Below are 16,796 nucleotides of genomic sequence, written 5' to 3' on the forward strand. Positions count from 1 at the left end.
TATTCATCCAACACAGATTTAGAAAGCTTATTAAAAACCATGTACCACTGCTGCTCTTTTTTCAAGTAACTAAAGCTAACAAACTGGTAGTATTGCCCTAATTAGGTGTGACATGCTATGATTCTCAAACTCTAGCTTTTAGTATTATTTAAAATTTGCAGAGTTTTAAATGATAAAACATTGAATGCAAATTTTGTTCATAAATACTAGCCCATACCTTTATTTTGAAATATTTTAAAATCCAGACTAATGAATCTAGTGCCTACGGTCCTCCCTAAAATTTTAATGTGGTGGAACTTCTTCCACTGCCTATGAAAATGTCCAGATTTCTACAAAAAGCAAGCATCACGGAAAACATCAAATCAACAATTCCTTAATTTATTACAAAAGCAAAATTTACTGTTATGGAAAGCAAGAATAAATTTAATCACTGAAAACCCCACAGATGCTGCTTAAATGAAATACTAAATGTCAGCTTGCAAAATCAGTTATGCTTTTGCACAGAAAATCTACCAATTAAGACATTAGACATACAATATGCATCCCTGTCTTCTAATTAATAAGACAATTCTAACAGTTAAATCACACTGATACTAATTTCACAAACCCCAGCAGACCATTTACTGTTTACAGTGAAGATTTGACCTTGCAACACTGAACTTAAAAATCCAATTCGGTGTAGTAGCTCATATGTTACATGCATGCATTGTGTTATAACAGGGTAATAGTGAATAAATTTCTACCAATTTTAATAAGATAATCATCGTAAATATTACTTCAAAATACTGGTGGTCAACTTTAATCAGCACACACTCAATCCCTTGCTTATGTGCTTACAAGCTGGGGGTAGCAGAGATGGTATTACAGATAGCACTGGTGTAATTCAAAAGCATCTTTGCATCCCTCATTTATTATAATGATGATCAGGGTTTGGAAGGTTCTTATCAGAACTAGTACCAGAACAGAGATAATTCTGCTGTAATACGCATGATGAAAATTACAGGACTTACAGAAATGTTTCCACATTCTACCCAAGTTTCCCAACAACCAAAACAAACACCAAGCTGTAGAAACAAAACAAAGCAAAAACCGAATACAAAGCAAGACAAGCAACAGCACCCACTTCCTATGATGCCATACAGTCCCCTTTTTCCAAATTTCATCCTGGTTAGCTCACTCTTAAGGGTGCCAGTGCTGTATTTAGCTTTGCCACCTTGGTTAGAATCCCACAGAATTTTTGAACTTTTATTTCCAGAAAGTAGCTGGCTTAGATTCATTTACTGAACATAATGACTGGAGAGACTGATGAAAATGAATACAATGCCACAACAGAGGCTCTCGGAGAAGCAAATTACTTTAGCACATTACTTTAAATACATAACTTTAAGTAATGATTTAGCAGACTGTATTCTGCCTTCTTATTTATGATTATTGTTGAAGGTATCAAAAATCCACATAGTTTCTGAAGCCTAGAATTTTCATAGCAGAGGAATCTGTGACTTGCTGGGAATCTTTTCAGCCCTCAATAGATGGGAAAAGATTGAAATGCTCTGGAGATGAGTCTTCTTTATTTTTTTAATGAAATGCTGTATAATATATTTTCTGTATGGCTGCAGCAGCTGTCAGGAAGAGCATCTCAGTTCAGCTCTATTATGGGAGAAGCAATACCCCATCCCATGGCATTGAGATACACTGAGGGGCTAGTACTGATTGACAGCTTGTCACCATGACGTCTTATTCCATCTCTGTTATGGAGAAAATTAATGTCACACCACCAGCCTCATGACTCGCTGTCATCTTAGAACTGCTCACCTTTTATCAATGCTCTAAATAACATTTCAAGCCCATCGTCTCACAGTGGACAATCTGGTCAAGGGACATTAAATCGGATGACTGTGAAATGTCATAATAAAAATGGAATGCTAACAACTTCTCTAAACTAGCTCCTCTGGTTTTTAAACTGTGACAAGGGGGACCATGAGTTCAGCACACCAGTTCTGAAAAGGTCATACAATCTCTCTTGGTCTGTACCCATTAATGTGCCCCCCTCCTCACCCCAAAAGGAATTAATCTTTTCAGACAATTGTGGTAAAATAATGGTTCAAACAGTAATGCCTATTTAATTTGTAAGGCTCTGATGTTCAGCTACAAATGGTTAAGTGACAGTAATAGAGTCATTTTCTAAGGCTATTTGATCTGATGGCAAGGTCAGCTCATTAACTGTTTTTGGCTGTAGAAAGGGTGCAAAATATATTTCTCAAATAGAATCTAGATTTTTTTTTAAGAGGAAATGAATAAAAAAAAAACACCCAGTCAATAGGGAACTCTACATCTTGCTAATTACACTTGTTGTCTTTGTATTAGTTCTGAAGTCCAGGTATGAACACCGAAGTAAAATTTAACATCAGTGAAAATAAACTACTGGAATTAAGTTAATCCTGGTAATTTCTTTCTTCAGCTAGTATTTTTAATAAAAACAGTAGAATTTATCAAAAAAGTATGTAAATGCCACAATTTTCAGAAACACATAAAGAGAAACACATACCTCTGTGAAATGAAAATCTTTCTAAAATTTAAATGTTTTCAAATGCATACACCACTGTAAATGTATCCTTATATTTACAAGGAAACATATCCTTGTATTTACAGGAAACAGGAATAAACCAGATCAATCTTATGCCACATAATTACGCTTTACAATGGGGACAAAAAATTGAGGATTTAGGAAAAATTATTAACAGTACAGTCACAACACGTTTCTGTACTGCTACTGAAATAATCAAAACCATCAGTATCACTTGTCTGCCATATCATCACACAGAATAAACCACAGAAATATGTTATTGTTCCTGTTGGTAGCAGGAACTATGGCACCTCAAAAACATATCCATCAAAAAATTATTCTACTTATAGACATCTATTTTGACAACTACAGACTGTCTTGGTGGATTCCAAAATATACAGTAACTCTCTTAATTTTAATTATTTTTCAGAGATGGCAGACAATACCTTAGCCTTCAATTCTTTTTGGAATATTATATTTAGCCTCACTAAGTCACCTCTATTAAATTGTGTTTATGATAATAACACTATTGGTGTATGAGTTGTACAAGCATTAGCAGACAGCTGATTCAGTGGAGATAGACAGAATAAATTTGCTGAAGCACACATCCTGCTAATCTGTTTGAAGAATATTGTACAGCATTAGTACTAGGACTTCATGTTATCTGCACAGCCTGATAAGGTACATCTTTATTAAATTCAGTTATTGAAAGGATGTCCGTCATAGAATAGGAATATTTTAAAATCTCAAAAATAAATTAAGCAGCCTCTTTGATAGTCAGAGGTTGGTTTAATGGCTGAGTGTCTAGAGAAGCCCTTCTAAACACCTGGCAGCATTGTACAATAAAAGCTTTGTAATTGCAAGTGGAAATAGCATTTTTTTCTTTCTTTCTTCATGTGCAGTGAGACAGTTACTTTTAGTGATTTAGGTATTAGCAAATGCTGGAGTAAGAGCTCCCCTCTCTGTTGCTTTGATAAAATTACAAAGATTCTGTGTAATGTAAGGACACTGGTAAATTAAAATAATCTGCTTCAGAATATTTTAAAATGGAACCATTGTTTGAAATTATTATTTTTATGTGATTCAGTCTCTAATATTAAGACAAAAAATAAGTTTTCTTGCCCTTTAACAGATGATCCCAAAAAATCCCTGAGAACCATTAGCACCTCAAATTATTTGGCATAAACAATCAGTAGAAAGTGTTGAGTTGCTGAATGATCCCTTAGCCACTTTATACTTGGTAAAAATCATCTGCAAGGCTGTAAAATTACCTTCATTATGTGACACCTAATCAAACAGTTCAACTACCATGTAAAAAATAACATTATTGTATGAAGAGCATTTGTAACCTTCCTGATGTTACCTGTTCAGCCTGTTACTATTTACATATTAATAACTAGTTTAAATGATTGTTATTGGCTAGGTGTGATTAGAATAGAAGAGATATATTTAGATTTTTCCCCTCACTATAGTTTTTTTTCATACAAGCCAATATTTTGCTAACAAAGGATGAAAGAAAACTTCATACATATCTCTTCAGAATCTCCTCTCGCTCCTTCTGGTCCTCCAGGGAGTTGATGGAGAGGTCAGAGATAGTGACTGCAGCTGAGGCTGTGAGAGTGACCAGCAACACCAGGTATCCCTCTCCCTCCTCTAGCGGCATCTCCAGCTTGTGGGTTTGTTCTTTACTCAGGGTCGACAGGTCAATCTGGCACCTAGAAACATACATTCTCCATCAGCATGTGTTTTTTCTCACACCAAACAAGAGCACATTGGCTCACTTGCATTCAAATGGACAAAAAATGCAAGTAAGCAGAAACTCCCCCAGCTTCTGAAAAAAACTTTTAATTTCTCTTTAGCTTTAACCCATGCACTTTGTTTCTTTTTTTTTAGAGTGACACAAAATTTTGAAATGAAAAATCAATATTAATAAGAATGTAAAGACATTAGACACAAGGTTTAGCTAATATTCCTTACTCAAATGCAGTTAAAGGAAATTTTAAAAAATCCAGCTCAGATGCAAATTTTACTTTTAAATACACCTCGTATACATGGAAAACATAAGTTTTCACCTAACAATAGTAAAATCCCCTTTCACCTAACAATAGGAAAAGAGTTTTCACCTAACAATAGTAAAAACCCCTTTCTAAAACCTAGAATTCTACATGGATTTAATTGTGATGGCATAAAGATGACTGAGCATAGAAAAATTCAACTTATGCAACTCCTGAAAGGCTCAGCTCTCATGCAGTAAGCTGTGTGTGGGTGAAATCCTCATGCTGGCACCCATGGTAAAATCTGATGCCACAACCCCCTATATAATAAAATGTCTCAGGCTCTAATGAGCAGGGACTACATATAACTGTGCAGAGTGTGTGCAGAGTGGCTGAATCAAATCTGCCCTGCTTGATCCCCTTCTGAGTAACTCTGGCTGTACCATACACTGAACTAATGAAGAACGATTCCATACATGCCAGACAGCAGAAACAGCTTTGCAACAGCTTTAGAAATTTAAGGTACAGGAAGGAAAAAAGTATAAAAAGTATCTCTGCTACCTAAGACCTGACTAAAGCCTTTTAAATAAAACAATAATATCTTTGCATCAATTAGTCTGTGCACAGCTTAAATGTTTTAATGCTTTAATTTGTACAATGCACAAGTTTCAACTTTCCTAGATTGCAACTCTGAGCATGTATTGAAATTCAGTGTCTGTGTCAAGTGTAATACCAGGAATTTCTGTGAAAAAGCACTATTCAAAATCCTTATAGCATCCCAAAATGAGTTTTGCCAACTTTTTGCTCTAAATAAAACCACCAAGAATACTGAAATAAAATAAATGTATATATTCTATGTGTAGGTTAGCCACTCTACACTCTATTTTCAACAGCGATTATTTACTGTGACAAGCATATGCACTATATGCCACTAATTCATTAAACTAAACATCAAGCAAACTCTTTTCATAAGATGTCAAGTGATTTTGAAGACAATGTGGTCACTGCAGGGCCAATAAACTAAGAAAAAGGTGGCAGACATGAAAATATGGCCATTTAAAGATAGGAAATAGCCAATTATGAGACTAAATGCAGCCTTATAAAATGAGTATTGTGCTATCACAGGCAGATCAGATTTACTACAGGAAAACTGTCTTTTGTTTTTTCAGAGACATTTACTACCCGTGGTACAGTTCATGTTAACTAGTGCAAAGCTCATACAGTAACAAGGTTCAATTATCTTACAAAAAAAAAATTCGAACTCATGTAGCATTCTGAGCTTAATGGTTTTCTTCTCTTTTGAACTCTTTGGATAATAGGGAGTGACAAATTAAATAAGCAATAGTAAGGAAAAATAAAGCTGTTGCTATCAGTGCAGGCTGATAGTCAAAACAAGCTTCATACTTGTACATAAACAGTCAAATTCTTATTTAGGATGCAGTGAGGAATTTAAAGCCCTCCTTAAGACAACAAATATTGTAATTAAACATTCAAAGCTGTAGCAGGTTAAAATACCCCTAGTATTAAATACTCCTCAATAATTTATTTCAAGACAGATACCCCTCAAAAATAGGATACAGCAACAATATTGAGTCTTCAACCAATAAACATTTAAAGAACCAGTTTAAACTCTCTTAAAATCTGTACTCAGAAAGTCATTATGATACTAATGGATAAATAATCCACCCCTCACTCAAAAATAGGCAACAAAAGATAAAATAGGCAACAAAACTACCCCATATATATCTATCAATAAAAAAAAAAGAGTGTAAAATTACAAGGTCTACATCAGGGCTACTCGATCTAATTTCTTCAATTCTTGAAGCTACAACATTTTAACAATATGAGTAGTCCAGTTTTTTTATTTCGGCTGAAAGAAGCGACTGGCAATTTGCTTTTACTTGTGCACCTTTCCTAAAGAAATGAAATATTTCTAATATTATCACATCTAGAACAGATTACCTGAGAAATATGTATCTATCACCTGCTTGATAAATCTTCATGAACAGGCCACTACCAGCTTATTATTTCCTAAAATCATACAAAGGTAGGAAGTGATGTGGAAAATTTTTTCCAGTAAAAAGCCTTAACCATTTTAAAGGAAAATTATTCTCTCAAGTAGCCTCAGAAAACTTGATAAAAATATAGGGTTATTCCATTAAGGACTGTCATCTTTGCACTTTACAGAAGTCCAGGTTAAGAGCACATTTATGCACACATGGTCAGGTGAAAGCAGATTTCTCACGCCATACCAGGTGCTCTGCCCTGGCCTTCAAGGAGATGCAGCTTACATGGGCCTAACTTGAAACTGCCCAGGCTCAAGGAGCACAAGGGGAGCCTATTTACAACATATGCACTTCACTTAAATGGTACGAGTTTCCAATCTACAGACACAGTAAGAAAAATTGCAATTTTTTTCCCATTGGTAGCTGATTTTTTTTAATGATAAAAAATCAATTTCGTTTGATCTAGTGCCAAATTATCCTAAAAAAAGGAAAAAAAAAATTGGAATAATTTTTTGTTCATTCTTCTCTGTCCTCATCAGATCTTTGTATGGGACCAAAAAAAGTAAAAAAAGTGAAGGAAGTCTCTTTTTTAAGGTATTACCTAAATACTAACCCTATCATAGAATAATCTTGACAGACTCTAACTGGATAACTACAAAACTCCTTTTTGTACTACATTTTTTTAGAAGGACTGAAGCTAACAAAATATTTCCAAAAATAAGCATCTGTTTGGAAAGTATGTTTTCCAAATGTAAATATCTTTGGAAAGCTCAAGTTGACAATGTCCTTTTATATTTTACTGAAATTATATTCAAGTATTCCAAGCTTAAAAGCTTTAACAATGCTGACTTTTGTATCAGTTCAGATGTTTTCTAAAAAGACATTTGTTTCCTACAACTGTGTCTCCAGGGAGAACAAAGATGCTTTGAGGATGAAGGTGAAATTGTACGTTACCAGAAAGTGGTGTAGAATGAATGAGAAATTTTGTCCTGTATTTTCAAATTGAGGATCATGAAAAATTACAGCCATTTTGAGAAGGCCATAAGCTGCATATGACCAGCAGCTGTCACACTGGAAACATGAGAAAATAGTAACTTTGTACAATCCTGTTTCTTAAGGAATTATTATTTACATGGTGCTGGTAAGGGCAAAGACTTTTTCCACCTGTAATGAGATCAGCCTAAAGAATTATTGAAAAAAATCTGCTGTTAACTTCAAAGACAGATTTCCAAACATGACTATAAGTCACATTGCAGGTATCTGTAGTTTTTTGTGCAGTTTGAGTTCTTTTGTATCTTCCATGCTGTATGGCCCCTTCAGTGCACACGGGTTTCAGCACTTCAAGTGGTGAGCAGGAGCACTGGAACAATTTCTCTGGCTGGCTGGCATTTTGGAAAGAGGTATAGGGGCATAAATCCCACCTATCAGTTCTGCATGTGAACACTACCAGGCACCATAGCTGGATTTTCAGGACTTGAGAGATCAGAAGAGAGAAAAACCACAAAGTGCAACAAGCTCATGTGCCAAAGTTATCACAGATGAATTGCTCAAAAACAGGGTACAGCTCCCATGGAGGAAGATTTGAAGGTTCAAGGGGAATCTACCACTTGTCTGAAACTGTGTTCGATGTGTTAATCACACAAAATTTTAGAAATATATTTCAGATTTATTTTTAATTTGAATATATCTGGCCTTTGGTTCTTTTTATGCCTTTCCTTACCAGTTGAAAAACCCTTTAGTGTTTCATGTTTTCTTCTAGTGAAGGAACTCATACACTATAATCATATCTCTTCTTGATCTTCCTTTTGATATGCTAAGCACCTTCAGCTCCCTATACATTTCCTAGGAACATATCTCCTACAGCCCTCAAATGACTTTTTTGTAACTTTTCTGATCCAGTGAAATTCTCCTGCATCCTTTTTAAAGTGTGGAAGGCAGAACTATATGTAGTATTTTATTATCAGCATGTCTAACAGGTAAAAATCACCTCCCCTCTTTAGTTCTAACAGAACCTGGAATGTAAGACTGTGTTGGCACCCTGGTGAAATATTCTTGCTAATGAATGAATTACAAAGGTAGCGACATGACATAGAAGGCCTCTTAAAAGCCAGGTGGCCAGGCAAGTGAGAGACAGCAGATAGTGGAATCATTTTCTCACATGACAAAATAAAGCATAAAAGAGGAACTGGCACAATCCTAAGTGATAGGGACAGAAAAGCACCACTTGGCTACAAACCAGGCAACTTAATTACCATCATGACTTGTTCAGGAACACAGATTTTTAACTCCACTGTGATCCAGGTCTATGCTGCTCCAAAGGATGCCAAGGAGAGGAAACTGTGTGATTCCACAATTAGAACTGAGCTGGACACACATCAGAAGCAGCAAGGCATGAACTGCTACAATTTGTGAGACTCCATACCCTTTATGAGCAGATTAAAATGTTCCAGTAAAAACCAAGAAACAAAAGGAGAGGGGAAATTTTGCAAAGCACTAGCAGAAAATGACACATCTCAGAAACACTGAGTGTTGACTGCACTAATGTGAATTTCTTAGAAGAATCAGAGCGTGACATTTTTAACTGTAAAGATAATGAGAAAGAAATTAAATTATGGACTCCACATGATGCTTGTGGTAAGTGGTTGATAGAGGTGTTAGATTGAAAATCAGGGAAGCTCCCAAAGGGATAGGAGACAGTATCTCAGCTAAGTAGGACATTGGCTAAGGATGAGAGTGGTGCTTAGCTGGGGAAGCTGGAGAGGATCCCTGGGCAGCTGGGAGAGGAGACCTCAGCAGGACTTGAAGAACAGTGCTGTCAGTTGCCATGTAGCAACACATGGAAGGCAGGAAAAAGCCCTGCAGTTTGGGGTAAGTCAGTCATGGAAACAGAAATATGAGAGCTCTATGAAATACTATTTTACCAGTCACCAAGCAATGCCTGAATACAGAATTACTGTTTATTGCTTGCTGAAAGAAATACAGTCCATGCTACAATAACCTGCTGATGGATTTTGAAATGACAGATTAATTTTTTCCTAAGCATATTTCTTCACTATAAAATTACAGATTTACTTTTGATATTGCACAGGCAGAAATCACTTACAATTGGTTTCTGATGTGATATTTCCTATATTGTCCCCATGGCACAACCACATACTACAGACTGTTAGTTCTGTTACTGGTGCAATTTCTCTGCAGCAAAATTAAAACTTTCATTTGCTAAATCAGTCTATTGCTTTGATAAATATTATGTCTCCCTACATAGCTCTTTCCTCACTAGTTGGGCCAAGAAATTTTGCAAGAGCTTTCACACAACTGCAATCTGTGCCTTTCATATATTGTCACAAAACCCTATTTGCACTCTTCACCATTTTCTACACACTGTCATGCTCCTCATGTCTAAACTGGCCATTCCAGATTTCCTTCTCCCTTCCTCTTATTTTGCCACTCTTCAAGAAGTAGACTTCCATATGTGAGAAGACAGAGGGTCAGAAGAAGGATTCATAAACAGCCCAGATTGCATGGAGCATTCTGTATCTCAGCATACGTTGGAGAATGCTGTCAATTTTGTGTCAGAACATGACAATAACAACTGTCAGTAAGAGTTGTAAATAATAAAGTATCTGGTAAGAGAAAGTTACTGAAGATTTGTGTGCAAAAACTGAAACTCTTGGCTTTCTAGCAGAACAGAAAGAACACTACTAACTCTGCATTAGCAGAGTGAAGATGTGCTGAGATAGGAATAAATAAGGTATGGAATACCTAAAGGCCAAATTTTGAGACACAGTATTACATCTGTCTCCTTTTGACAACAATCAGAAATGGAGATGGCTCGGCACATCACAGGATTTTTCAAAGGCAGACCTGGCAGTAGCATTTTTAGATTTTAATGCTTCTGACATAACCTTAATTTTACATCAATAAATGCATCTGTAATTAATTTTTCTTTAGTCGTCATGAATAATCAACAAACAATTATGCACACAGACTACTGGTTGTGTGCTCTTTGCTGTTTGCACAGAATTGCTGTGACTCACATGTGCACAGAGTTCAAGTCAAAATTACAACAGCATATTGACCATTATGTTTACATTTTTATTATATTACATCTTTTCAAAGTTCCACATGAACAAATTTTCAAGCTGCAATGCAAAAACCACTTTTGAAAGACCAGCATAATAAAGTACTATTTCTATTTCCAGAGGAAGCCATCTTGTTTACAGAGTTTTGAAAAATTGAGAAAACTTCAAGACTTTGCAACTTTAACATTAACACGGACTTCACAAATACTATTCAAAATCTTCTTCCTGGGCAACAGAAAATTGCCAGTATTTCAATATAAATCACAGCCTCCACAACACCTCTGGAAAAAGATCTGGGAAGAAACACTTATAGTAGCATATTTAGAGTCCTTCACCCAGCTTTACATGCATGTTGGAGTACTCATATACAATTCAGGTCTCTATGATAATGCTCAGCCCCCCATAGCAAAATTACAAAAACATCAGTGAGGGAAGAAAAATCCCAAACCATAAATAATTTATAATTTTGTATTTTTAAAATAAAATCTCACTTTAATTTAGAAATTTGATATCATATTCCCATGCTTTCAGACTAATCAGAGAATCATAGCTGCACATCATTTGTATTTATGTACACCTGGAAACCACTCTATGGTTGTGTTACCACAAAAAAAAGTAAACAGACAAGGCATAGCAGATTAGGTATTATAAACTTATATAAGTAATTTTCAGTATTTTAACTTTTGTATTTCATAACATGAATGCTCACAAAATCAATCTATTTGCGTCAATATTTAGCAAGATTATGGGAAATGCCACTTTCCTATAGATAAAATTAATACACAGCCTTAATGAATTTGCTACATACAAGGTCTTCTCTTCTTAATTTGCATCAAATGGGGAAAAAGACAATAGCATCTATAAATACTTATGAAAATAGATATAGATGAAGTCAGCAGTAATTTCCTGGCACAAAATAAATGCAAAAGTCAATGTCATTTTAAAGATAAATGTGCATTTTTCATAACAATTAATAGTGCTATAAATCCTGCTGCACTGGATTGCAAATAACTTCACCTGAATAAAATTGCATGACATGGGATTTACTTATTCTCTATGTTCACAGAAACAACTTGTTCTCTGACAGCACTCATTCTTGGCAATTTATTGCACCTGTCAGCAGCCCATTTGTTCAGATTAGTGCTATGCATAAAGGTGTAACAGTCATGAGGATTTATTAACTGATTATCGTAAAGGTGACAGTCAGAATTGCCTTCAAAAACATAAATGATAAGAAAGTTAAATAATTACATGATGATTAAAATCACCTTCATTTTGATCTTAGTATTACCTACATAAACTTAGTGCAGTACGTTTTTAATCACAGGAGCATATTGACTCAACATAGTACATAAATTATTTGCTCATAGCAAAAATGTGAATATTAAATATATTCACACTGAAAAATACATACACATACATATTTCAACTTATCAGATGGAGCAATAACTAATGCCACTTATGCAAGTCTATACCTTTCTTTAAAAGCAAGATGGCCCATGTGGCTTTAGTTCCTGGTGCCTTCCATAAAAAGAACTTCTAGACCTCATTTTTTGGTCCTGGAATGTTGATTGTTTTTTAAAAAACTGTATTCAGAAGGATGGGAGAATTTATCTCCTGTAAAATGCATCTCAGTTCTAGACAAGTATAGTTTTCTCACATGAATCTGCACATGATTGGAAATATATTTTCCTCAAAGCTCTACATGAGGTCTTTTCCCAGGCTTTTGAAATACTGAAATACTGAAAATAAATACTGAATTGGTTGTAAGGTTTGGGGCTTTTTAGAATATTCTGAGATGGAAGTTCACAAGGTGGTACAACCTTTAAAGTCTCATGGAGAATGCACACAATTGAAATTCAAATGTATTTTATAAACAAAATTCTCCAAGTTAAGAACGGAAATCAACCAGTCAGCATTTCATTTCCGACACTGCCATATTGAACATGCCGGGGCATCAAGACGAAGACAGAGTTGCATGCTACTTCTGTGACAGACGTCTCCTTTCACTTTTCTGAACTAGGATGTCATGCTGTCACTCACCCTCTTAACACCTTCCTCCCTCTCACAGGCAGATCTTACCAGCCATCCCTTCCACTTCCATCTTCAACACCTCAAAACCAGAATCTCACTTCCATATCCTCAACCTTCTCGGACATCTTTCCTGTATTTTTCTGCCCTCAGAAATGGATTGCAAGCCCAACTCCTTGCATCATTGCTACCATGTCAGATTCCCAGCTTTCACCTGCCCTTATTGTGCTCCTGCCTAACAAGGACAATAATATACAAGGGCCACAGAAGCCTATGTTCTTGATTTCCCACTTTTATTTCACAAAAGTGCAGCTGAGACATGGTATTATTCTGGGAGACTTTACAGCATTCTGGTTTGGAATAGAATTTGCATGTAATGGAGCTTAGCACAGAAAAACCACAGGTTTTCTGTGCTGTTTTCCAGGAAGATCCTGGAATTTTTCCCTTCCACCTTCCACCTGGGAAACTTTTTCTCAGTTTGGTCAGTTCTTCAATTTAGTGTGCCTTCTCCCTAGGCATATTTTGTCTAGGCAGGACATCTTCAAGAAAGAGTTGTTTTCATTTGCATTTAATAGACATATTCTTATATAACATTACAGCTGCTGCTTGCACATTATTCAAGCAAGCAGGAAGATCTCAGCAAGATGAAATGGATTACCCTTCATTCTTGAGCAATAGTAGAATGCTACCAGGAAGTCTTTTGTTTCCCTCCTACAGCCTCATTATCACGTCTTCTGGAACCTGAATCAAGACATTCAACTTATTATGTGTATCTTGAAAGCCATAGAGCCTTAGTCATGGCACACAACTCAGTTGTGCTTTTGAAAACTAATACACACTTACCATAACACATGCACAGAGCAAGTCTGTAGTGTGTGCACCAAAATATTTCCAGCTTTTAGGGACAGCCTTGGAAGGAGAAACTGGGGAAAAGGGGTCAGCATTTAGTGGAGCTGTCAGGTGTTGGTGATTTTTATCTGCAGTGACTGGAAAAGACTATCAGGGAAGGGGAATATTAAGACCTATTTTCTTATTCAGATTGAGCTTGACAAATGACAGTTTTTCATGGAAATCTCCTTGGAGAAGATTTTTTTGCCGGTTACATTATGAGAGATACAGGAGCAACAGAAGGTGAAATGAGAGAGTGTCTGCAAGGACAAACTGAAGAGGGATTATATGTACATTGACTGAGGGGTCAAAAAAATCAAGAGCAGCAAGATTTCAGCAAGTGGTGCTTGGATGACAATGCTCTGAAAAATCACTCATGAAAACTTTGAATCTCACCAGATTTTCCTAAGAATGTTAGAATGAAAAAGAAAACTGGAATAATTTCCCATGGTATATAACATGTTGACATAGGACTAAATTAGTACATTACTTCAGAAAAATATTGATAGTTATCGTACCATAATATGTGAAAGTGGTAGTGAAAGCACCGCCAATAAAAACAATGAAAATATATAACATTAATAATTATTAACACTATTATTATGACTGCATGGCTATCAAGGAAAATATGAAGTAAACAAATATCTGAGCTTTCCAAATAGCACCTACTTTGTAGTAGCTATAAGCACAAGACATTTTTTCCCCTATCAGCTAACATTCTGTAAAATGGAGCATAGCCATACAAATATAAGCTATTTCTTGAACTCCCAGACAGATTCACTTTTCCTGAATATGAATTAGGTGAATGATTCTTTGTCTCAAAATATGTGTGTAGTCCTTCAACTCTATTTTCATTTACCAAAAAAAGAAAGAGTTATTTGTCCTCCAAACTGGATGTTGCTATATGGAACCTCCTGCACCTTGGTAATTGCACTAAACAGGGGATTTTGATAGTTGAAAACCTCACTCTATCAATTGGTAAAAGCTGCCACCTACTGGTCAATAAAAATTATATTACATCACCAATGTAAAGAATTACAGCAATGCAGCAAATTGTACTGTAACACTGCAGAAAATCCTCCTCAAACTTAAAAAAAAAAAAAAACCCAAACAATAAATCAAGAACAAATGATCATAAGAAACAGTTTCAATGGCAAGACTCATTTTAATCATCCTCTCTCATGGACTTCTCTCCTCCCCATGGACCACGAGGGCTAAAATTGCACAAACCTGCCAATGAAATCGTCCTTTTTGCCAACATCTTTGTCCCACACGGTAATATCAATAATTCCACCTCGTTCTTCATAGAGATGAAAGTCAAACTGCTCCCTCCACTGAGGATTCAAAGTTTTTGGAACAATCTAAAAGGAGAATAAAACAAAAGTAGGCATACACTTTCCTAAATAGTAAATTTGATCATTAAAGTCGTTCAAGAAGCTTCTTTTATCTGCAGTATCAATATCTCAAGCAGTGAGAACTAAAAAATGGTAATTAGGAAAAACTACTAGCCCATTCTTCAAGCCTCTCTGATGTAGCAGCAACCTCCAAAATCCTGCAACTTGTCACCTTCAAAGGATTTGTCCTGGGAATGGAGCCATTTCTCTGTAGAAAAATTATGTCCTCTGTGAAGTGACAGTTAGCTATCATGTTTCTGAGCCCAAAGGTAAACTAAGCACCTGCAATGACACATACATGGTGACTGTAAGTACTTAAACAATTGTATCATGTCCTTTTTTCCCAGCTGCAATAATACTGGGAGAAACACCATACCATGGCTTACTTTCTGTGGAATAAAATTAGTTCACTTCCAAAACTGTATTTTACCTCCTTTCCTTTGAAACTCTGATAAAAGCAGCTTTCTTAATAATTTCAGTCCAAATTTCTGAATTTTCTACCGCAATGCAAAAGCAGTATTCACTGTCCTGAGCAAGAACAGAAGACCCCTAATATCTTCCCTATTTAGCAAACACTACTCCCTACAACCACCAGTTCTACTGGCTTGAAAAAAAAGAAAATTCAGAAAAGATTATGAAAATTTTTTAATTCACAAAAGCATGAAATTTTATTTCTTCTAATTTCAGATTTAGAGGCCCTAATGCAGGCCCAGAGGTTTACAAATATGAGAAGAAAATGTTCCTTCCCTCTTCCTGAATTTACCCTTAATCTGACAGTGACTGTCATGGCCATGCAGAGAGGAAGGTCATGTGCATCATCGACAGTCCCAGCATCTTCCCTAAACAGCAATTTTCAAAATGGCAGGGACCAAAAAAAAAAAAGTAGCAACAAAGCCAAGCAAGTCTTCATAATAATTATCTCCTCTCTACCTGTGAAGCTCATACATGAAAAAAAAAATTAATGAAACTTGTTGTTAAGGACATGAAGAGGAAAGTGAGTTTATGAACATGACATGGTTTGAGATTAAAACCATGCAAAGAGTCCAAGAGGCACCCAGCATCAAGCCAGGAAGACCTTGTCAGAATCACTCTGCATCTCCTCCCTGCCATGAATGACCCCTAACAGTAAATAAAAGCCAACACAGTTACTGTATGGAACTCTAGGTGTGTCCCCCTGCAAACCCATGTTTTTCAGTGCTACATATTTTCCCACCTAGTACTACTTTTGTTTAGAAAGAAACAAGAAGAAACATTTAAACAAAGCTCCAGGTGCTCTGACAGGTAATTATTACAACAATAAATCTTCATCACCATTGAAAGTGATACAAGCTAAAAACACCAAACAGGAACAAAGCATTTTAAAAAAATTTTTGGTTTCACCTAAAATTACCTTGCTCTTGTACTTCTGATGCCCCAAACGAAACTTGACGTAAGGATCGCTGAGCCCATTTGCATCCATCGCCTTAAGTTCACGACCTTCTATTAAGGTAACACTAACTATCCCTCTCCATAACTGAGACTTTCTGTGCAGGTCTGAGAGACGTAAGCTCTGGGTCTGAAACTTTATGGAAACAAAAGAATAGATTTAGTTAACAAAATTCCAAAAATTTCCCCTGCTTTTAATGTTCTATTTCATGTAATTATGAATCTCAAACAACCACTGAAGAAATTTTGAAGCTATTTGACAGTACATATGTAAACTATATTGCAAAGAATTATTTGGAGAGTAACAAAATTGTGACAATTATGCGGGTAATGTCATATGCTGCTTTTGCAGAAACAAGCAGAACAAATGCTGCCCAAGGAAATGCTCATTTTTAAGAAAGGGGTTTCTTTCT

The 16,796-nt window shown here is 35.8% G+C and overlaps 1 protein-coding gene across 8 annotated transcripts in view; it reads right to left on the bottom strand.

Moving 5' to 3' along the window:
* MCTP1 (multiple C2 and transmembrane domain containing 1) overlaps nt 1–16,796 on the bottom strand; it is a 211,994-nt gene that overhangs the window by 115,561 nt on the left and 79,637 nt on the right. For all 8 annotated transcript variants that reach the window (XR_013180129.1, XM_077171985.1, XM_054651867.2 and 5 more), the window contains 3 exons: nt 16,349–16,519; nt 14,795–14,925; nt 4,092–4,278 (listed from right to left, as the gene is read on the bottom strand). Coding sequence is in view for 7 of the 8 variants with exons in the window: in XM_077171985.1 (XP_077028100.1) it covers nt 4,092–4,278; nt 14,795–14,925; nt 16,349–16,519 (489 nt within the window). In the remaining variant the exon portion in view is untranslated. The remainder of the gene's footprint in view (nt 1–4,091; nt 4,279–14,794; nt 14,926–16,348; nt 16,520–16,796) is intronic.

The sequence above is a fragment of the Agelaius phoeniceus genome, chromosome Z (genome assembly GCF_051311805.1).
Source record: "Agelaius phoeniceus isolate bAgePho1 chromosome Z, bAgePho1.hap1, whole genome shotgun sequence".
NCBI lineage: Eukaryota > Metazoa > Chordata > Aves > Passeriformes > Icteridae > Agelaius > Agelaius phoeniceus.